Source organism: Rhopalosiphum maidis, chromosome 2, assembly GCF_003676215.2.
Source record: "Rhopalosiphum maidis isolate BTI-1 chromosome 2, ASM367621v3, whole genome shotgun sequence".
Classification (NCBI taxonomy): Eukaryota; Metazoa; Arthropoda; class Insecta; order Hemiptera; family Aphididae; genus Rhopalosiphum; species Rhopalosiphum maidis.
Window position 1 is genome coordinate 74,265,404 of NC_040878.1, and position 17,489 is coordinate 74,282,892.

The 17,489-nt window shown below is 25.2% G+C and overlaps 2 protein-coding genes across 3 annotated transcripts in view; one reads left to right on the forward strand and one right to left on the reverse strand.

Moving 5' to 3' along the window:
- The window catches only part of LOC113551108 (cyclin-dependent kinase 14), a 47,507-nt gene extending 43,032 nt beyond the window's left edge, over nucleotides 1-4,475 (forward strand). For both annotated transcript variants that reach the window (XM_026953147.1, XM_026953148.1), the window contains exons 6-11: nucleotides 1,044-1,218; nucleotides 2,304-2,490; nucleotides 2,589-2,803; nucleotides 2,863-3,030; nucleotides 3,998-4,088; nucleotides 4,153-4,475. In XM_026953147.1, coding sequence (XP_026808948.1) covers nucleotides 1,044-1,218; nucleotides 2,304-2,490; nucleotides 2,589-2,803; nucleotides 2,863-3,030; nucleotides 3,998-4,088; nucleotides 4,153-4,220 — 904 coding nt within the window. In that variant the 3' untranslated portion in view covers nucleotides 4,221-4,475. The remainder of the gene's footprint in view (nucleotides 1-1,043; nucleotides 1,219-2,303; nucleotides 2,491-2,588; nucleotides 2,804-2,862; nucleotides 3,031-3,997; nucleotides 4,089-4,152) is intronic.
- Nucleotides 4,476-6,228: 1,753 nt separating this feature from the next.
- Nucleotides 6,229-17,489, reverse strand: part of LOC113553628 (lachesin-like) — a 116,120-nt gene continuing 104,859 nt past the window's right edge. Inside the window, exon 8 of the mRNA XM_026957053.1 lies at nucleotides 6,229-6,474. Coding sequence (XP_026812854.1) covers nucleotides 6,407-6,474 — 68 coding nt within the window. The 3' untranslated portion in view covers nucleotides 6,229-6,406. The remainder of the gene's footprint in view (nucleotides 6,475-17,489) is intronic.

Consider the following 17,489-nt stretch of genomic DNA (forward strand, 5'->3'; position numbering starts at 1 on the left):
TAGTTAAATAGCTAAGTCTATAAAAATTAATAATAATTATATAATTTAAATTATTGTTTTTTTTTTTTTTTTTTAAGATATCAGAATTTTTATTAGCAGACAGTATTTAGTTTGCCCTAAATCCGTGAAATCGTAATCGTTAATATTTACAACTTCTTTAAACCATAAGACATTGAATTGTATAGTATTATATTTAATAAAATACAATTATTTTCTTACTATGTTGTTAAAACGATCCATCATATACATGTATTTACATTTATTACCTATATTAAAAAGATAAAATAATTGTTTAAAGGTACAATAGTACAATATTTAGTAAAACTATCTTCAGTCATGATAATTCAAATTTTAAATTAAATAACAAGTTACTGTGGTGGTTAAAAATAAATATATTTAAAATGTTTATGAAGATAAAATGGTAGGTATCTTGTAAACAAAATGTACTGTTCTGTGTTTGAATACGTATGTGTACTAAAATTTTCGCGAGTATTATATGAAGAAAAATTGATAGAACATTTTTATAGATTTTTCATTTTACCTATTTCCGTAAATAGAAGTTACCAAAAGTTTAAATAATAAAAATAAGTCAACAATGTTGTTTAGAAGCACATTTTTTCCATAAAGGAATATTGTGTACCTTGCGAACCTATGATTTGTGTGTCTGTGAACATTTAAGAAACGGGAAAATGCCTGTGTTCTGGTATTTGTATTAGGGTATCATAAATATATTATATACTTATAATACTATTAAGTATATATATATATATATATATATATATATTGTATATTAAACATGTATACACGATGTATATGGTTTTCAATGGGTTCTGTATGAATTCGGTTTTGTATAATTTATACTATTATGTAGTTGTTATATAATCCGATCATATTTCAGGGACTCTGGTGTTTGTGAATTACTGATTTGAGTTGTTATATAATATAAATATTATATATGTTATACATATGTATAAACTCATAAGTACATTTTCCGCCATTTTGCTGACAGTAATTATTAACTGATAATTTACCTTTTTTTCAAGTTTGACCAATCAAGTCGTCGCGTTAAAAGAGATAAGACTACAAGAAGAAGAAGGTGCACCTTTCACGGCGATCCGTGAAGCTTCGTTGTTGAAAGAACTGAAGCACAACAACGTGGTCACTTTACATGATATTGTGCACACACGTGAAACACTTACATTCGTTTTCGAATACGTAGTAAGTCTTACGTATAATAGTTTTTACAATATCTCTGACTTTAACTTAAGCCTATATTTTTGTAGTTACCATCTATTATTACAACATATTATTATTATTCATTATATATTTAATTTTTAAAAAACTTTAATTTATAATACCTTAACTTTTTTTTTAAATTATGTTTTTCTAAAATATTTTCTACTAATTATTTTTGTTATTTTGGCGATTGCTTAATAATATTTTAATACTAATATAATATATCTTTAAGCTTGAGTACAGTAATAATGTTTATGAATTCAAAACGACAGTGAAATGAATAGGTATTGATCTAAGAGTAAAATATTGTTATTTTCTCCTGAATAGTATTTACAAATAAAAACGATGTTTGATAGTTTGTTTATATTTTAAATGATCTTTACTACTGTTTATATTTATATGAATAGAAATAACTATATATCTATGCTAACAAAAGTTAACATTTTAGGTTTTATACACGTGTGAATATTTCGAAAGTAATTTCATTATATTATCATGATATCCTTAATTACTATTAAATGGTTTCTATAATAGGCGCAGATGCTAAAAAAAATAAATTCTTTCTATAATAAATGTTTATTTAATTTGATCATACTCACTCGTAATGCATCCATTATACTGTAAATTCTTATGAGTCATAAATCTTGGCTACAATATAAAACAATGAATAATTATAATTTGTATTTGAATTGTCTGCACGTATTATTTTTAATGACACCATACAATTATAGAGTTATTCAAATGCACTATTATTTTAATGTTTTATTTATATCTTAAAAATATTTTTATATTAATTTATTTTAAATGAAGAACTTATCATATCCATAGTCAAGATTTAGTTGAATTTAAAATCAATTTATTTATGACTAGATTTTTAATACAAAATATTATGATGCCCTCTTTTTAAAATTAAAAATGTAAACTATACAACTAATTAAAAGATTAAATAATCAATTTTAATTATTTCTCTAAAATTCCTAAGTACATAATGATTAATGGACACAGGAACAACTAAAAATGAGATATAATAATATGAAAATGTATTAATCTTGTGATTATTATTATAGCATACCGATTTATCACAGTATATGGAAAGACATTCAGGAGGTCTTGATTATTCAAATGTACGACTATTCATGTTTCAATTATTCAGAGGTTTAGCATATATCCATCAACGCCGGGTACTTCACAGAGATGTTAAGCCTCAGAATTTGCTCATCAGTGAAATAGGAGAACTTAAATTAGCTGATTTTGGTAAGTATAGTGTTAATTAATTACTTACCTACATAATAATAATGTTTACTTTTGTTTAGGTAAAAATGTTAATTATTATTGTTGTTGTTGTTGTTTAGGATTGGCTCGTGCTAAATCAGTGCCAAGTCATACATACTCACATGAAGTAGTAACGTTATGGTATAGACCACCAGATGTCTTACTTGGGTCTACAGACTATTCAACATCCTTAGATATGTGGGGTGTTGGATGCATATTTATTGAAATGATTACTGGTGTGCCTACATTCCCTGGAGTGCGTGATACATATGATCAATTGGATAAAATATTTAAGGTTAGTATACAATTGATGTATACTTGTTAACTTTTAATGGTTCTAACTATGTTTTATAGATTTTGGGTACGCCCACAGAAGAACATTGGGAAGGTTGCACACATTTAAAAGGTTACAAAGAAGGAAGAGGAAAAATATTTATGTATCCACATCAAAAGCTTGGTCATGTGTTCCCTAGGTTGTATGACATTGCTGAAGGCGAGAACTTAGCTACGTCACTACTTCAGGTACTAATTTATACTGCATACTGATCTAATATGTTTATTGTTCATCAGTTCATCACTATGTATAATATACATAATAGATTTAAATATGTAACTGCAGTATAATTATATTACATGTGTAATAAAAGAATTTTTATTATTATTATTATTTATTACAAACAAATAAATTGCAAAAACATGTTATTTATCATCTCCATAAACATTTTTGTTATCAATTCACAATAATCAAAAAAAAAAAAAATTTAATACGTAGTTTTTACAAATAATTTCAAATATTTAACACAATTTTTATATAAACATTTTTTTTTTTTAATATTATAATTGAATTGAAATATATATCCAGACATCAAATACACTAATTTAATTTTCTTATAAAAAGTATTTGTGTTAATATCAAAGATTAGATAAATTTAAATATTTATTTCAATTTTTGTGCATTAAATTTAATATTTTTTATAATTTTTGGTAAATAATTGTATAAATATTTAATGTTTTTACATACTATGTAAGTATATTGTCTATGCCAGATTAGCAAGGTATCAACCTATCAAATTTTAGGAATTCTAACGTTTGATTACTGCTACAGTTATTTTATGGTTTAATAATTCGATTCAATTATATTTTCTACTAATGTTTGTACTAATTTATCATTATTCTATCAAAAAAAATACATATATTTAATGGCCAAATACTCATAATTGTCCCATATTTTGGGCAGCCCACATAATTTTACTTCGTAACTCGTTGGGCCAATCTGGCCCTGTTTATTGTGTATAAACAATTTTAATTGATAAGTGTTGATATAATTAATATTATAATTTATAACTAATTAAATTAATTAAAAATATTTGTTATCTATTCATTTTATTTAAATTGTAGCTGATAATGTTGAAGTACACTACCTATTTGTATTTAGTTTTCTATTTAATATATAAATTTAATGTTAATAAAAAAATAATATTTTTTTCAGCTTAATCCAGATTTGCGTATAAATGCTCCATCTGGTCTTAGGCACAAATATTTTCAATCGCTTCCCAAAGCTATATATGATCTTCCAGATGGTCAGTAAAATATTTATGGGATTTAAAAAATGAATTTTAACTAATAACATTCTTATACTTTCAGAGGTGTCTGTTTTCAGTGTGAAGGGCGTTCATCTGAGTCATGAATCAAGAACTACGTTCAAGTGTTAATTTTTTTTTTTTTTTAGTAATTCTGAAGTTATTACTAATTATTAGCTCAATAAAATTAAAATAATAATATTATATTTAAGTATAGTTGTTTACCAGAAACATTGAGTTGTGCGGCCCAATCGGGGCTCTACGCGTCTCGGCTGTTTAGCCATTTTGCTGTGATGATGATTATTTTATATTTCCTATATTCATACTTATAAATGTTAGTATATCAGTGTTGTAAAGGGCTTCTAGAATGAAAAAAATTTAAATATTTAAAAAAAAACAATCAGTTTTATTACAATTATACACTAAAAATATGAAAAAAAAAGAACAAAGAGGAAATAAGATAATATAAGATATGTATTTTTAGGGCGATAATAATTCTTCTGTGTTTACTACTTATGCAGTTTTCACTACTAAAATATTAGTATTTAAGGCAAATGAAATTGCTCAACAAAGTGGGGGTCAACTGTATAACAATCTAGTTACATACAATATGTATACTTACACATACATATATTTGTAATAATAATATTAAATATTAAATTTAAACTGAACAAAATAACTTAAATACTATCCCCACATTCGCTTTGCCGTCCCTTGAACGTCCACTTAATATAAAATTAATGTGTTTAAAAAACATTCCTAAAGTTGCATCAATCACAAAATGTTTCCCTACGATTATATTTGTTTTTGAATAGTGTATTTTACATTTGTCGCTTGCCGTCCAATTGGTCCGTCAAAGCAAAATATTCCTCTAAACATACTTTATTTAGCCGATAACTTAAACAACATTTTCAAGATGACATCAGGTCTTTTGTTATTGTTTAACTATTATATAATAGTTAATGATCCGCGTACATTTATTTATATTAATGGTTGTGTTTTTAAACACATAATATTGTATTAACTTTATGCATTTTACATATAATATACCTATTTACATGTATATTATAATATGTTTCTTTTCTTTTCTTTTCTTTTTTTTTAATATTTATTTTATATTCAAATAAAATTTATACAAAGGTTGAGTTAAGAAATAGTAGAATTAAATTAAAATGTTGATTTAACCAAACGATTGATGTACAATTTATATTTTAATGTATTTTTTTTATAGTTTTAAAAATCATAACACAATTTTATTTTTATTTTATTGTTATGGTATACTCAACATTTTTATTTTTTTAAATTTGTGTAACTCAACCTTCTTAGGTACTTAGTAAATCTTAGTTCATTCAATATATTATTTAAATATATAAATATATTTTTTTTTCAAACTAATTTCATTGTCTCTCTTAAAAAGTAGCGAATATATTAGCGGCTAAATATTATATTAACGAATTAATAGATTGTAAATGATGACATCTTATGTATGATAGATATTTCACTGTGTCCTAAATTTTGCACACACTAGTGAGATAACCAATTTCTGTCACTAATGAAGTCAATTAATTTATTGTGAATGATAAAGTCGCGTACTTAAGTATTTTTTTTTCTAAAAAACATATTTTGTACGCAGTTTTCTTTAATGAAACATTTAAGGCAATATATGTGGATTTCAACTGTGATTGTAAATCATTGTGTTATATGTTAACAATTGTAACAGTTTAGTAAAATTTGTGTAATTTATTAAAAAAAAAAAAAAAAAAATGTTTATGATGTCCTTGCCGTATCATTCTCCTGCCCATTGAACTACTGTTTTGTCTATATTTTAATATATTGTCATAATAATAATAGTTTATTTATTATTATTAATGTAATATGTGTATTCTATGTGACAATTATTATTATTATTATTATTATTATTATTATTATATTATGATGATTTTTATTATTATTATTTATTTATTTTAGGACTGTTAAAAAAAAAAAAAAAAAACTGGTGTAAATAGAATTATTATCATAACTTTGTCATTTATATAGTTTGTTTATATATTATATTTGTTTAAAGACTTTATATTGTAGAACGACTCATTAAATGTAAAAAAAAAAAGAAGAATTAAATAATAAATTATAAAACAACAAATTTCTCAAAACAAATATCAAGTTTTCTTTTATTTACTACTAACTAAACATTTATATTTTATTTAACCCCTAACACACAAGTAAAACTAATTGTGCCACTTTGTATGTACAAATGATAATTCATCACCACACGTCAAATGGATTGGAGATCATATGTTGCCATTTACAGCTTGTCAGAATCACGTAAATGGCCAAGACATCAATATGTATGCAAACAGCAGTAAGAACAAATGTTTTTTGTTTAGATCTGTAACAAATAATAATTATCAAATTAAAAATTAAAGATTAGTAATTACATAGTCAAGTTAACAGTTATTATAATTTTAAACACTGGATTGTGTCTATAATTAGATATTTTAACCAAATATATTTTGTCATTATGTCAACAATGTAAGGTTGATTCTTGAGATTATGGTTTTTCTCAGAGTTTGTAGCTTAGTATAATGCACCCAATATGAAATATGTTTGCCCACATCAACTATTTTTCAGTGAATGTGTAGGTTTTATTGAAGGACTTATCTAAGCTGGTTGGCTTGCCTAAATATTATAATTATACCAAAGTAATTACCTATAATAGGGTAATTACCTTATTCTCTAACAAGACTTATGGTAATGTCACACTTACATGAACTGCAACTTATCTTGTGAAAAGTTTATCATATAAAGCCAAAGTAATTCAAACCATAAACAGTTGGAATCTACCAATGTACAATTAATGAAAGCCTTTTTTTAATAGATTAATTTGTGTATTTTTATTGGAATAAATATTTATGTAGGTAGATCAGATTTAGAGCACCTAGGTAAATATGTATTCAGGATCATTTGTAGGTGGGTTACGATAATAGCAATAATTGAATAATGAAAAAAAAAATTAAAAAATCATATTTTTGTAAACAAATACTATATTATTTTAAATTAAAATTAAACAGTTAAGTGTTCGTGTAAACTGAACAGTTTGAATGAAATACTATTGTACATAATAAGAGTAACAATGATCATATGAAACATAAAGTCAATTAATATTGTCACTCAAATGTAATAGATATATCATATATGGCATTGTAATAAATAACGTGATGACAGACTGAAAGTTGGAAATATATCAAATGATTGACTTCGGACTCCGCGAGTGACATTATATAATATGTATATTATATACCTATCCTCCTAATATATGTGCTAGGCCAGCCATCACCAAAGGCTTATCTCAAAGTAATATTATAGTGGCTTGGTAAATTAGTTAGTTGTTAAAATTTAAAGTTGCCTGTATAATATCATCACTACCTACATGCGTCTATTGTGGATATTAATATTGTGGCTCTGCGAGTAAATTATGTAATATTAGATGTGATAAAAGGGTTATGTCCACTGCAGTACTCCAAAACTAGTTATTGACTAGGTAGATACCTATATTCTATAAATTTATAAATATAATATTAATATACTAATATTTTCAATATTCTTTCATTTACATGCCTAGATAATAATAATATACATAAGTACTCTAAACAGTGTAAACTATTATAATATGTGGTGTATTACCGATGAGTGACTTTCTTTATCAAGTAATTTACGTTTCGAATGTATTTTGATATATATTTGAAATAAGCTACTTCATAAAAACTCATTGTACATAAAAAAAAATATGATGATAGGTACCCTACCTACTATAGGCAATATATATTATTAAGTCATGTATAATATTATATGGCATCTTTTTTAAAATTCTATAATATTCATATACTTACCATTATATTTTCAACTGGATTCTACATCGTAATATTTTTTTCCATATCAATTAACCAATTATTTTCATCTTACTGTTGTTACTTTTTGGATGTGTATATTATTATTGTAATTATTGTAGGTACCTACCTACCTTTATGTGTGTTTTTTAAACTAATACTGTAATAAATAAGTACTCCTATAACTTTTTAAAACTAAATTTGAAGTGGGTAGTAAGCACTTTTGCATAATATTTGTTTACTTTTTATTTATCTACCTAATGATTATTTTTATAAATAGATTTTGATTACCAAGTTTCATTATAATATATAACATAATTTATAAAATATACCTATGACGCTAAGTGATATTGTTAAATATACCTAAGAAATAAAAAATTAAAATATATAACAACTGCAGTAATGTATAATTTTATTTTTGGTTGAAAGCAAATAGGTATCAGAGAATTTGAGACTACACAAAGTAATGCTTTATAAATTACAGCTATAAATCTATCATAGGCAGTGGCGGTTTTGGTTGTATTTTTTTAGTGAGGCGAATTATGTATAACCCCCCCCCCCCTATAATAACAAAAATTAAACAGTACGAAATACATATGTACATATATATTACAACAATAAAAATTGATTGATTATTTTTTTGTTGAACATATCGCACTGCCGCAGTGCCCTTAGCCGTGGCTGCGGGCTGGCTATAATAGTAAATCTATTTTCTATACGTAGAGGCGACGACAAAACGTGCCTCACTATGATTATTGCGCATGCGTGATTCTACTCAATTAACCAGTCGCGTACATACGCATTTGTGTGTTATTTGTGTACACAAGTACAAAATTAGAGGCGACGTAAAACGGTGCCTCTCCGACGTCATTGGAAATTGATTCATAGGCTATAGGAAAAACGACTTTCAATAACTTTTAAAACTCTACCTAATGACTATAATTTCAAATATTTTAGTACTTATTCGTGGATGTTACAGTTTTTTTTTTTTTAACTTAGGACTAGAATGTTTATCCAAGTTTTGTATGCACATATTGAATAAAAGAAATCCTAGGATATTTAAAAAAATGTACTTTTGTTATTTGACTCCTATATTTGAATTTAAATATGTATACAGGGTGATAGAGACACCCACAACATAATAATGTTTAATAATACATTTCTAATTCCCAAAGTTTTTAAACAATATAATATTTAAAGACCATATTTTCAAATAACAAGTGGTTTTCTATGGCGAAACGAACCTATTTAATTTAACAATAAATAATAAAATTATCGAAGTGACGAAAATATTTTTGCAACATAAAAATATTTAAAAAAAAATAAATAGTTCTTATATTGTAATTTTAAAGGAATAATCATAAATACTTATCTATTTAATATTTATATCATTATTTTCTAGACTATATTTTTTTAAATATTTTGGTACTTGAGCTATTTAATAGACATTTTAAATTTTTAACTTTTATTTTTGTTAATAACGCGTTTGTTTATCGTTTAAAAAGTTAAAACTATTCAATACAAAATCCCTCGTTAGTTTTTTATATAAATCTTTATATTTTATAAATATCGAAAATACATAATATATTTGATGTAATTTGTATAATATATATTTGAAGTTTAAACATTTACCCTGTGGATATGGCATATGCACCTATTAAATATTGACGTTATAAATTTATATCCATAATGGTTGTGTGCGTATATTATCGAACCGACTAATTTCAATTTGTAAATTTAGTGAATTCAATCAAAACCTGTTGTCGTTCACTAATTGTCAAGCCGTTAAAAAAAAATAAACAAAACAAAACAAAACGTAAATAAATGTATGCAAGTACAATAATAATTAATTAAAAGTAATTATACGGGTAAAATCAAATAGAGCATTTTCCAATAAAACGATTTTTTTAAGCTTTTATATTTACTCATCGTTTGGTTTTCATTTAATTATCATAATCATATCACGGGCTTTTTTTATAGCGTGCCCAATGAAACATATAGATATGTTACAACCTACAGTTACAGATAACAAATTGGCTGCGTTTATTTTTCATAGTAGTATTTTAAATAACGAAAACAATATGAAATATATATATATATATATATAATATATTATATATGTCACGGGAGTGTACAAAAACAAAACGTATTGAATATGTCATAATACATATATAATATCGTATAGGTATGATATAATCGTTATAAATAATAAAATATTATGAGCTTTGCCGATGTCAAATTTCCAATATAAGTCTCATTAGTTCCCACACAATATGAACTTGTGTGCATTGTACTTTGCGATTGATTTATAGTAAAACATCCATAATTTTAAAAAACTATTAACGTTTTGGAAAACATTCTTTTACATAGTTTTCAGCTCTATAATAATATTAACTATTAAGTAGGTATATCGTGTTATATAACCACGCACTCTATCCATCGAGTCCAATACGTATAGTGCGTATACTATATTTAAAATATACCTATCAAAAGGTTTATTTTTCATTAAGGGTCACCAATAATAATTTCAAATAAATATTACGTTTTATACACAGTATTCCGTTGAAATTGAAACATATAATTTGTCTGGGTAATACTCAGTGTGTAGTCCCGTGGACCGGGGTCGTAGCTAATACATTATTTTATGCAAAATAGTCCGAAAGGGTTTGCGTATATATGCCTGTCAATATACAAACGTATATTATAAGCTCTACCTATAAGCACTCAATGAAAAATTAATCCGATCCACTATTTTTAAGCTCAACTTAAATATTAGTATTAAAATATAAATCAAACGTTAATGATTTTTATGTTCACAGAAAAGAAAAAAACGTTTTTAGTTTGTAAATCGCAAATTAACTTCTATTCAATCCAAACAATTTAACAATAAACAAAATCCATCTTGCAGTTTTAGGTAATTTCTGCACAAACAATTTTATACCTAAAAAATTATCTTGAAATTTGGAAAATGGATCAACAAAAAAAGATTTATCTTACCAGCTAAAATAAACTATGTGATAGTATATATAATATAAAAACTAAGTAATTAGCTTTGGTGTATGGTAAGTGTGCCCAGGACTTGATTAAGGGACGGAGGTTAGGGAAAGTTTAGCCACGGGCCGTAAATTTAAGAAGGCCAAAATGTGACGTCTTATTTTTATTTTTAGCATAAAAACCAGACATGTTTTTAAGCACTGACTTGAACAGAAATGTATATTCAAGTTAGTATCATGTAATTATTATGTATTTTAAATTAAAAAGTGTTTTATAACCATCGATTAATAAATAAAAAATAATATTTTGTTAATATTGTTACAATACTACAATGAAAAAATAACTCTTAGGGTATAAACCACAACTTCCACAACTTATAAGAAACCTCGAATTACATTTTCAATAATATTTTACACAAAAAACGATTTTATTATATATCAATTTAAAATTAAATTAAAAAGGTCAAGAAATTAAAATATTTAAAATATGTCGAAAAACATATGTCTACTAAATGCTAAAATTATTATTATATTTTAAATATTTCAATTATCTAAAGTTATTCATTAAAATACGGAACGTTTTTTTTTTAATGTTATTTTTAATAGTAATTATTTTTAAACAAAATTTATATGAGAAACCTGAAAAGCTATCACCCTGCAATGTCATAATATTTATGATAAAATGAAAAAATGCGAATTGTGTCAACAGCGAATATATATGCTGACGTTGGATGTCACAGAAAAAATAAACAGTTTTAAAAATAATACATGTCATATTATAACTTAATAATTGAATAATTCGTAAATCATAATATACATTCTTAGTACCTTCAAGGTTATTAGACCCTACGAAACTTGAAATAAAGTAATTTATAATTTTATTTACTGTGATAATAAGTTCTGTAGAAAAAATAGTATTTATATACATCATTAATTTATAGCACTCAATGACTTAACGCTTCTAAGCGGATACATTTAATTTCAACTTACATACCTATCTGCTACCTGTCAGCCATAATACGCCGATTGCGTGGTGAGAAGAATCCAGTCGCGGCATTTATAAAGGTACAATTATACATTTATTATATATGTGACCTATCCTTTTTAGATATGGAATTGCACTTTTTAAATTATCATAATAACAATTAAAAGATGCACGTGCTAAATTTATTTTTTTAAATTAAAAGGCGTACGCCGCTCGGGTGTAAAAATTAATTAAAAAGCTGGTCGACACCACGATGACCTTTTTTCCATCAGTTCCGCGAGTAATGAAACATAGCGCGATCCAAAAATGTTTACTTGTCAACAGACTTTCTTTCATATATTTGGTGTGTTATACCCACGAAATAAGCATTCTCGTATCAAAGAATTCGTGTGACCAATACTACAATTTCAATAACTATAATACACAAAATGTCTCATGAAGTATACCGTCCTTTATATTTTAAAAATTCAATTATTTTAATTCTATTATCTAGAATTTTCAAGTAGATATCTGATATTCATAAATGCAATATTTTAAAATACAGATTTTTTTGTTTACTAAGTAAGAATTATCATGTTCTATAATATGGTTATACTAATTCATACTTTTTTCAAATGAGAACATCCTTTTTAGATTTTGAGCGGATCGATGAATGTATTGATTTTACAATAATGCTTCGATTTTAAACTTTGGAAGTGGTTTCTGATAGGAAATTGAGTTTGGTTGGTACTTTAAGGACTTAAAAATAATATTTTTCCAGTATTTTCGTTAATAAATTGATAAATCGGGGAAAAAAAATATATGTGAATAAAACAAAGTTTTTTACGCTAAACCAGTTATTGGCAAAATTTATTTCTTTATTTATTACAATTAAAAAATAAAAGAACTGTAGATACTTAAAATGTTTACCATTTTGTATTTTATAATTTTCTATACATCATGTAGTTTTTAAAATATATTTTGAGTTATTTACAGGTAAACATGAGAAATCTTTGAATTTTTTTTATAAATGTCAATAAAAAATGAATCGCACGGTTAAATTTTTTGAAAATTTAACTAAAGATCTCACATGACTTATTATTATATTTATATAAAAATTATAAAAATACATAGACACAATTTCATTTATAGGAATTTGAAGTTCAAATTTTTATCGAATTCGTAAAAATCATGAAAATGTACAAAATACATGAAAGTATTTTGTAGTAAAAAATGTAAACATTTTTAAATTTGTATAGCTAAGGTATGAAAATGAAAATTTAATACAATGTTCCTCATAAATAGTTCATACACACAATAAAAACTCAAAAAATATTTTAACGATAGTTAACGTTGTTAATCATTTTGTTACAATTTAAAAACATTATTCGTGTGAATTTTTCGTCTAATGTAGGTATTCCTACATTATGGTTGTCGCCATGTATGCCGATTGTGCAACATTGATATCACGGTGTTCCGTGTACTTTATTCCGTGTACAGGTTATAATATACTTCGTTTGTTTTTCGTTTCGGTGTCAAAACTTTTACGTATTTTCAAACTATCATTTACTACTTTGGCCATTTCAATCGGACCTGATGTTCCTTCACAACTGCCAAATCAAAAATATATTTAATTGTTTTCTTTATTTATTATTAAAACCGAGGCGCCGCTTCCTCACCGTAGTTTTATCTCAACCAAAATGCATATACGCCGAAAGATTTATCGCATTATCAAATAACACTCGTAACACATCAACAATATCTCCTCCGGTTATTCAGAAAACACATATACAGAGCTAGTGGTCAAAATAGTATTAATAATTCTCCAACCCATTAAAACTGATCATAATATAACTAATGAATCGAGTTCTATACTCTATACAATAAAAGAATTTTCCTCGTTACTACGGTCTCCCCTATCAAAATAATAATAAAAAAAAAAACATTATCTTCAACAAATCGCTGCGTTATAATTTCAATTCACTGATAATTGAGAAAGAAACTATAGAAGCTGGATCGTCATAATTTATTATCGATTCATCAGATTCTATCACTAATATTGAGTAATACACAACCGATGTAATAAATTAAAAAAAAAAAAACGTATAAATTATGATGACCAATTCATCTGCAAAAGCTCTTTAAAAAGAACCAAACTATCCACTAATCTACGCCGAATGTCTACAGACCAATCGTCGAATTCTTACAAGACAGTAAAGTCCAGTTTCACACGTAACAAATTAAACAAGAAAGATAATTTAAAATCGTTATCAGAAATCTACATCACTCTACCGAAATACAAAATATAAAAACGTAACTATAGAAGAACTCAGTTTAAATAAATAAATATTAAAAACATATTATAACTAATTAACTCCAAAAATATACTTCAAAACAAAAATTACCACTGTTATTTGTGAATCTTGAACCTGTTTCTAATAATCGTGATATATTTAATGTTGATTCCATCAATTATATTTATTATTCAAAAACAAAAATCAACGAACCTCGCGTTCGTAAAGAATTGGTGTGCAATGCCTAAGATGCCAAAATTATGGTCATACATAAAAATATTGTAACCATCCATCCAAATGTAGCGGAAACGATGATGTGAAAACTGCAATAAGCCATTTAAACGATAAAAAAATATTATTTTTGAAACTATAAGTATTTTACGATAAATTAATCACCTGGTATATTAAAATGTAATTAAATATATTAATATCGAATCGTCAAATTATTTTAAAGACTATAATTCCAATTTATTTTTCTAATTTTTATGTTTTATATCATATTCGATTTGCTACAATAAGAGTACACCGTAGTATTGGATTGGTACTCAATGATTGTGTTTTATATATTACTTTGTTTGTATACGATGAAAATAATGGAAATCGATCACTGACGATATTATATTTACTTTTAGACTTATTTACAGCTAATATTTTATATTATGTATAAAAATGATTCCTAATAATTTTTACTTCTCACCCCACCGACTGAATAGATTTTATTCTAAGCATTCAGTAGGAATTCTCTCGCCTAAATTCTCGTCAAGAGCGTAATATTTACAAAGACTATACAATTGTTTACATAGGTATTACACATTATATAATTCGGTTTTACATTGTCAAGGTTGAACTGGCCTTAAAATTTAATAAAAATCTTTACACTATTATTAAATTATCATTATTATTTAATAATAATATATATTTATATATTGTATCATTATGAGAGTACTTAGTACTTACCATGTATAGTATGAATTTGTCATATAAATTAAATAGGTTTTTTTTTATTAAGGAAATTGGTACCATAATATTATTATTGACATGAGTTATTAAAAATCAATTATCGAATACTATGTACATTGTATATAGTCCGCTTTAAATTTTAGAAAGACGAATTTTTTTTTATACATTTCATTATTTTAAAGTTTTAGACAGTTTTTTTTTCATAGTAAATAATTTAAGAATATTATTATATTTATTTTTGGCCGGCCCGTGAATTCTTTTTAATTCGTCAATGTGTCCGGGAGTCCAAAAACGTTGCCGATCACTGTATTATACAGTTAACAGTAACAGTTTTCCCATTTAAAATGTTATCATATATTATATTATGTATTTACGGTAGTGATTGAGTTTACATATAAGTTAAAACAAAAGTACGTATCTTATTTAAAATTTAGTATAATTATAATTAGCCAATCGATAGAATTTTAAATAGAATATAAATAGCAATATCAAAAAAAGTTTTGGGCGTATTTCGTGCTGTAGTAAATTGGTTTTTGTACACAATTGTACGTGGCGAGGCTCAAGAGGTAAAAAAAATAAATAATAATACGCTTGAATTAGCAATCATTCTGGGAAACTGAGTTTATGTATACGTAAAATTATATTTGAAAAGAATATCGCTATTATAGTTTATTAAATAAGAAAAGGTGGCAAAATATAACCATTTTTTTATGCTTTATTTATATTTCAACCAACGCAAACGTAAAAAATAAATAAATATGTCTTTTTTCGAAAAAAAAAACAATCAAATGTAATGTACATTATTTATTTATTTATTTATTATTATTTTTTTTTTTTTATGTTGCAGTAATTATATTATTATTTCATGCGAATGTTCCTATGTTAAAGTATATTATACGTCCTTTAAAAAAAATCACGGAACAAGAGTATAACAAGAGTACCCATACAAGACGTCATGTTTTTTTACATTTATTTAACTTCAAAAGTATCTGACTACGTCCAATGGTAATATATATTTTTTTTCATTTTAATATATACATAACTGTTTAATATATTAATTGTTTTTCAATAAATTCAACTTTTCGAGTTTGAACTTTTTTTTAAACATTTTGAAGTAAACTTTCCAAATATAACTTGTACACTTCGTTAAAAACTAAAACAAAAAAAGGATATTAATTTTCACGTGTTCATCGATCCAAATAAAATAACCCATATTTATCTAGCAGAATAAATTAAGATGCATAAACTATATTTTATATATTATTCAGATATCTATACATACATTTATTTAAGTATATTGTTGATATAGAACATCATTACGGAATACAGTTTATTTTTAATTTTTGTTGGTTTTTTTTTTTTTTTTATCAAGAAAATCCTGTATTTTTTTAAACATTTAAACGTATGATATTGTATTATTATTGAAATTATACATTTTTTTCAAATCACTTGATAATGTAGCCTTTCGAATAACAACTGTTGTTTGATATTTTAAAAATTTACAATAACCAAAAACGAACGACGTGTTGCATGTCAATCACATTTAATTGCATCTATAATTGCATTTTAGCCGTTCTCATAATTGCTGTAGAATTTTAAACAAGAATTATAACAATCATTGATCATTGGTTTAAATAATATCGGACGTAGGTACAAAGGCGTTTCTATAGTACCGTTTGTGCGATGAAATAGTTTATAGTGATGTTCTTTATATTTTAACTAGCTGCAAGTACCTACATAATATGACTTTACCATTATATTGCGTGTTTTAATAATTATTCATAATATATTGTTTCTGACAATAAATTTTAATTTTAGACTTATCGTGCCTTAGCACCACCTAGCTTTAAATGTCCATAATATTACGATTTTCTTTTAGTCGATCAAAGAAGTCAGCAATCCGTATAGAAGGTTGTTTTATATAATATAATATTCTTGTTCAGAGTAGTTGGCCAGAGTCACCACGAATCGGCTTGTTCTGTACAGACCACGGGATAACTATAAAAATTATACGTTGTTTTTTGTTAACAGGAACACCTAAAGACTTAAAGAGTCTTTTTAAAATACAACTATTGTTAAGCGTTATACGATTTCCTATACATGTGTTGATATTAAAGGTTAAGCACTTGGATCACGGTCGGGTGCCATTAATAGCGTTGTGTTTTATATGCGTACGCGTAACGGTTCGAAATCGTATTATAAATATGATATAATAATAATAATAATAATAATAATAATAATAATAATAATAATAATAGTGAACAATACAACGGAAAATCGGTTTTAATCTCACGATAACTTGCTAG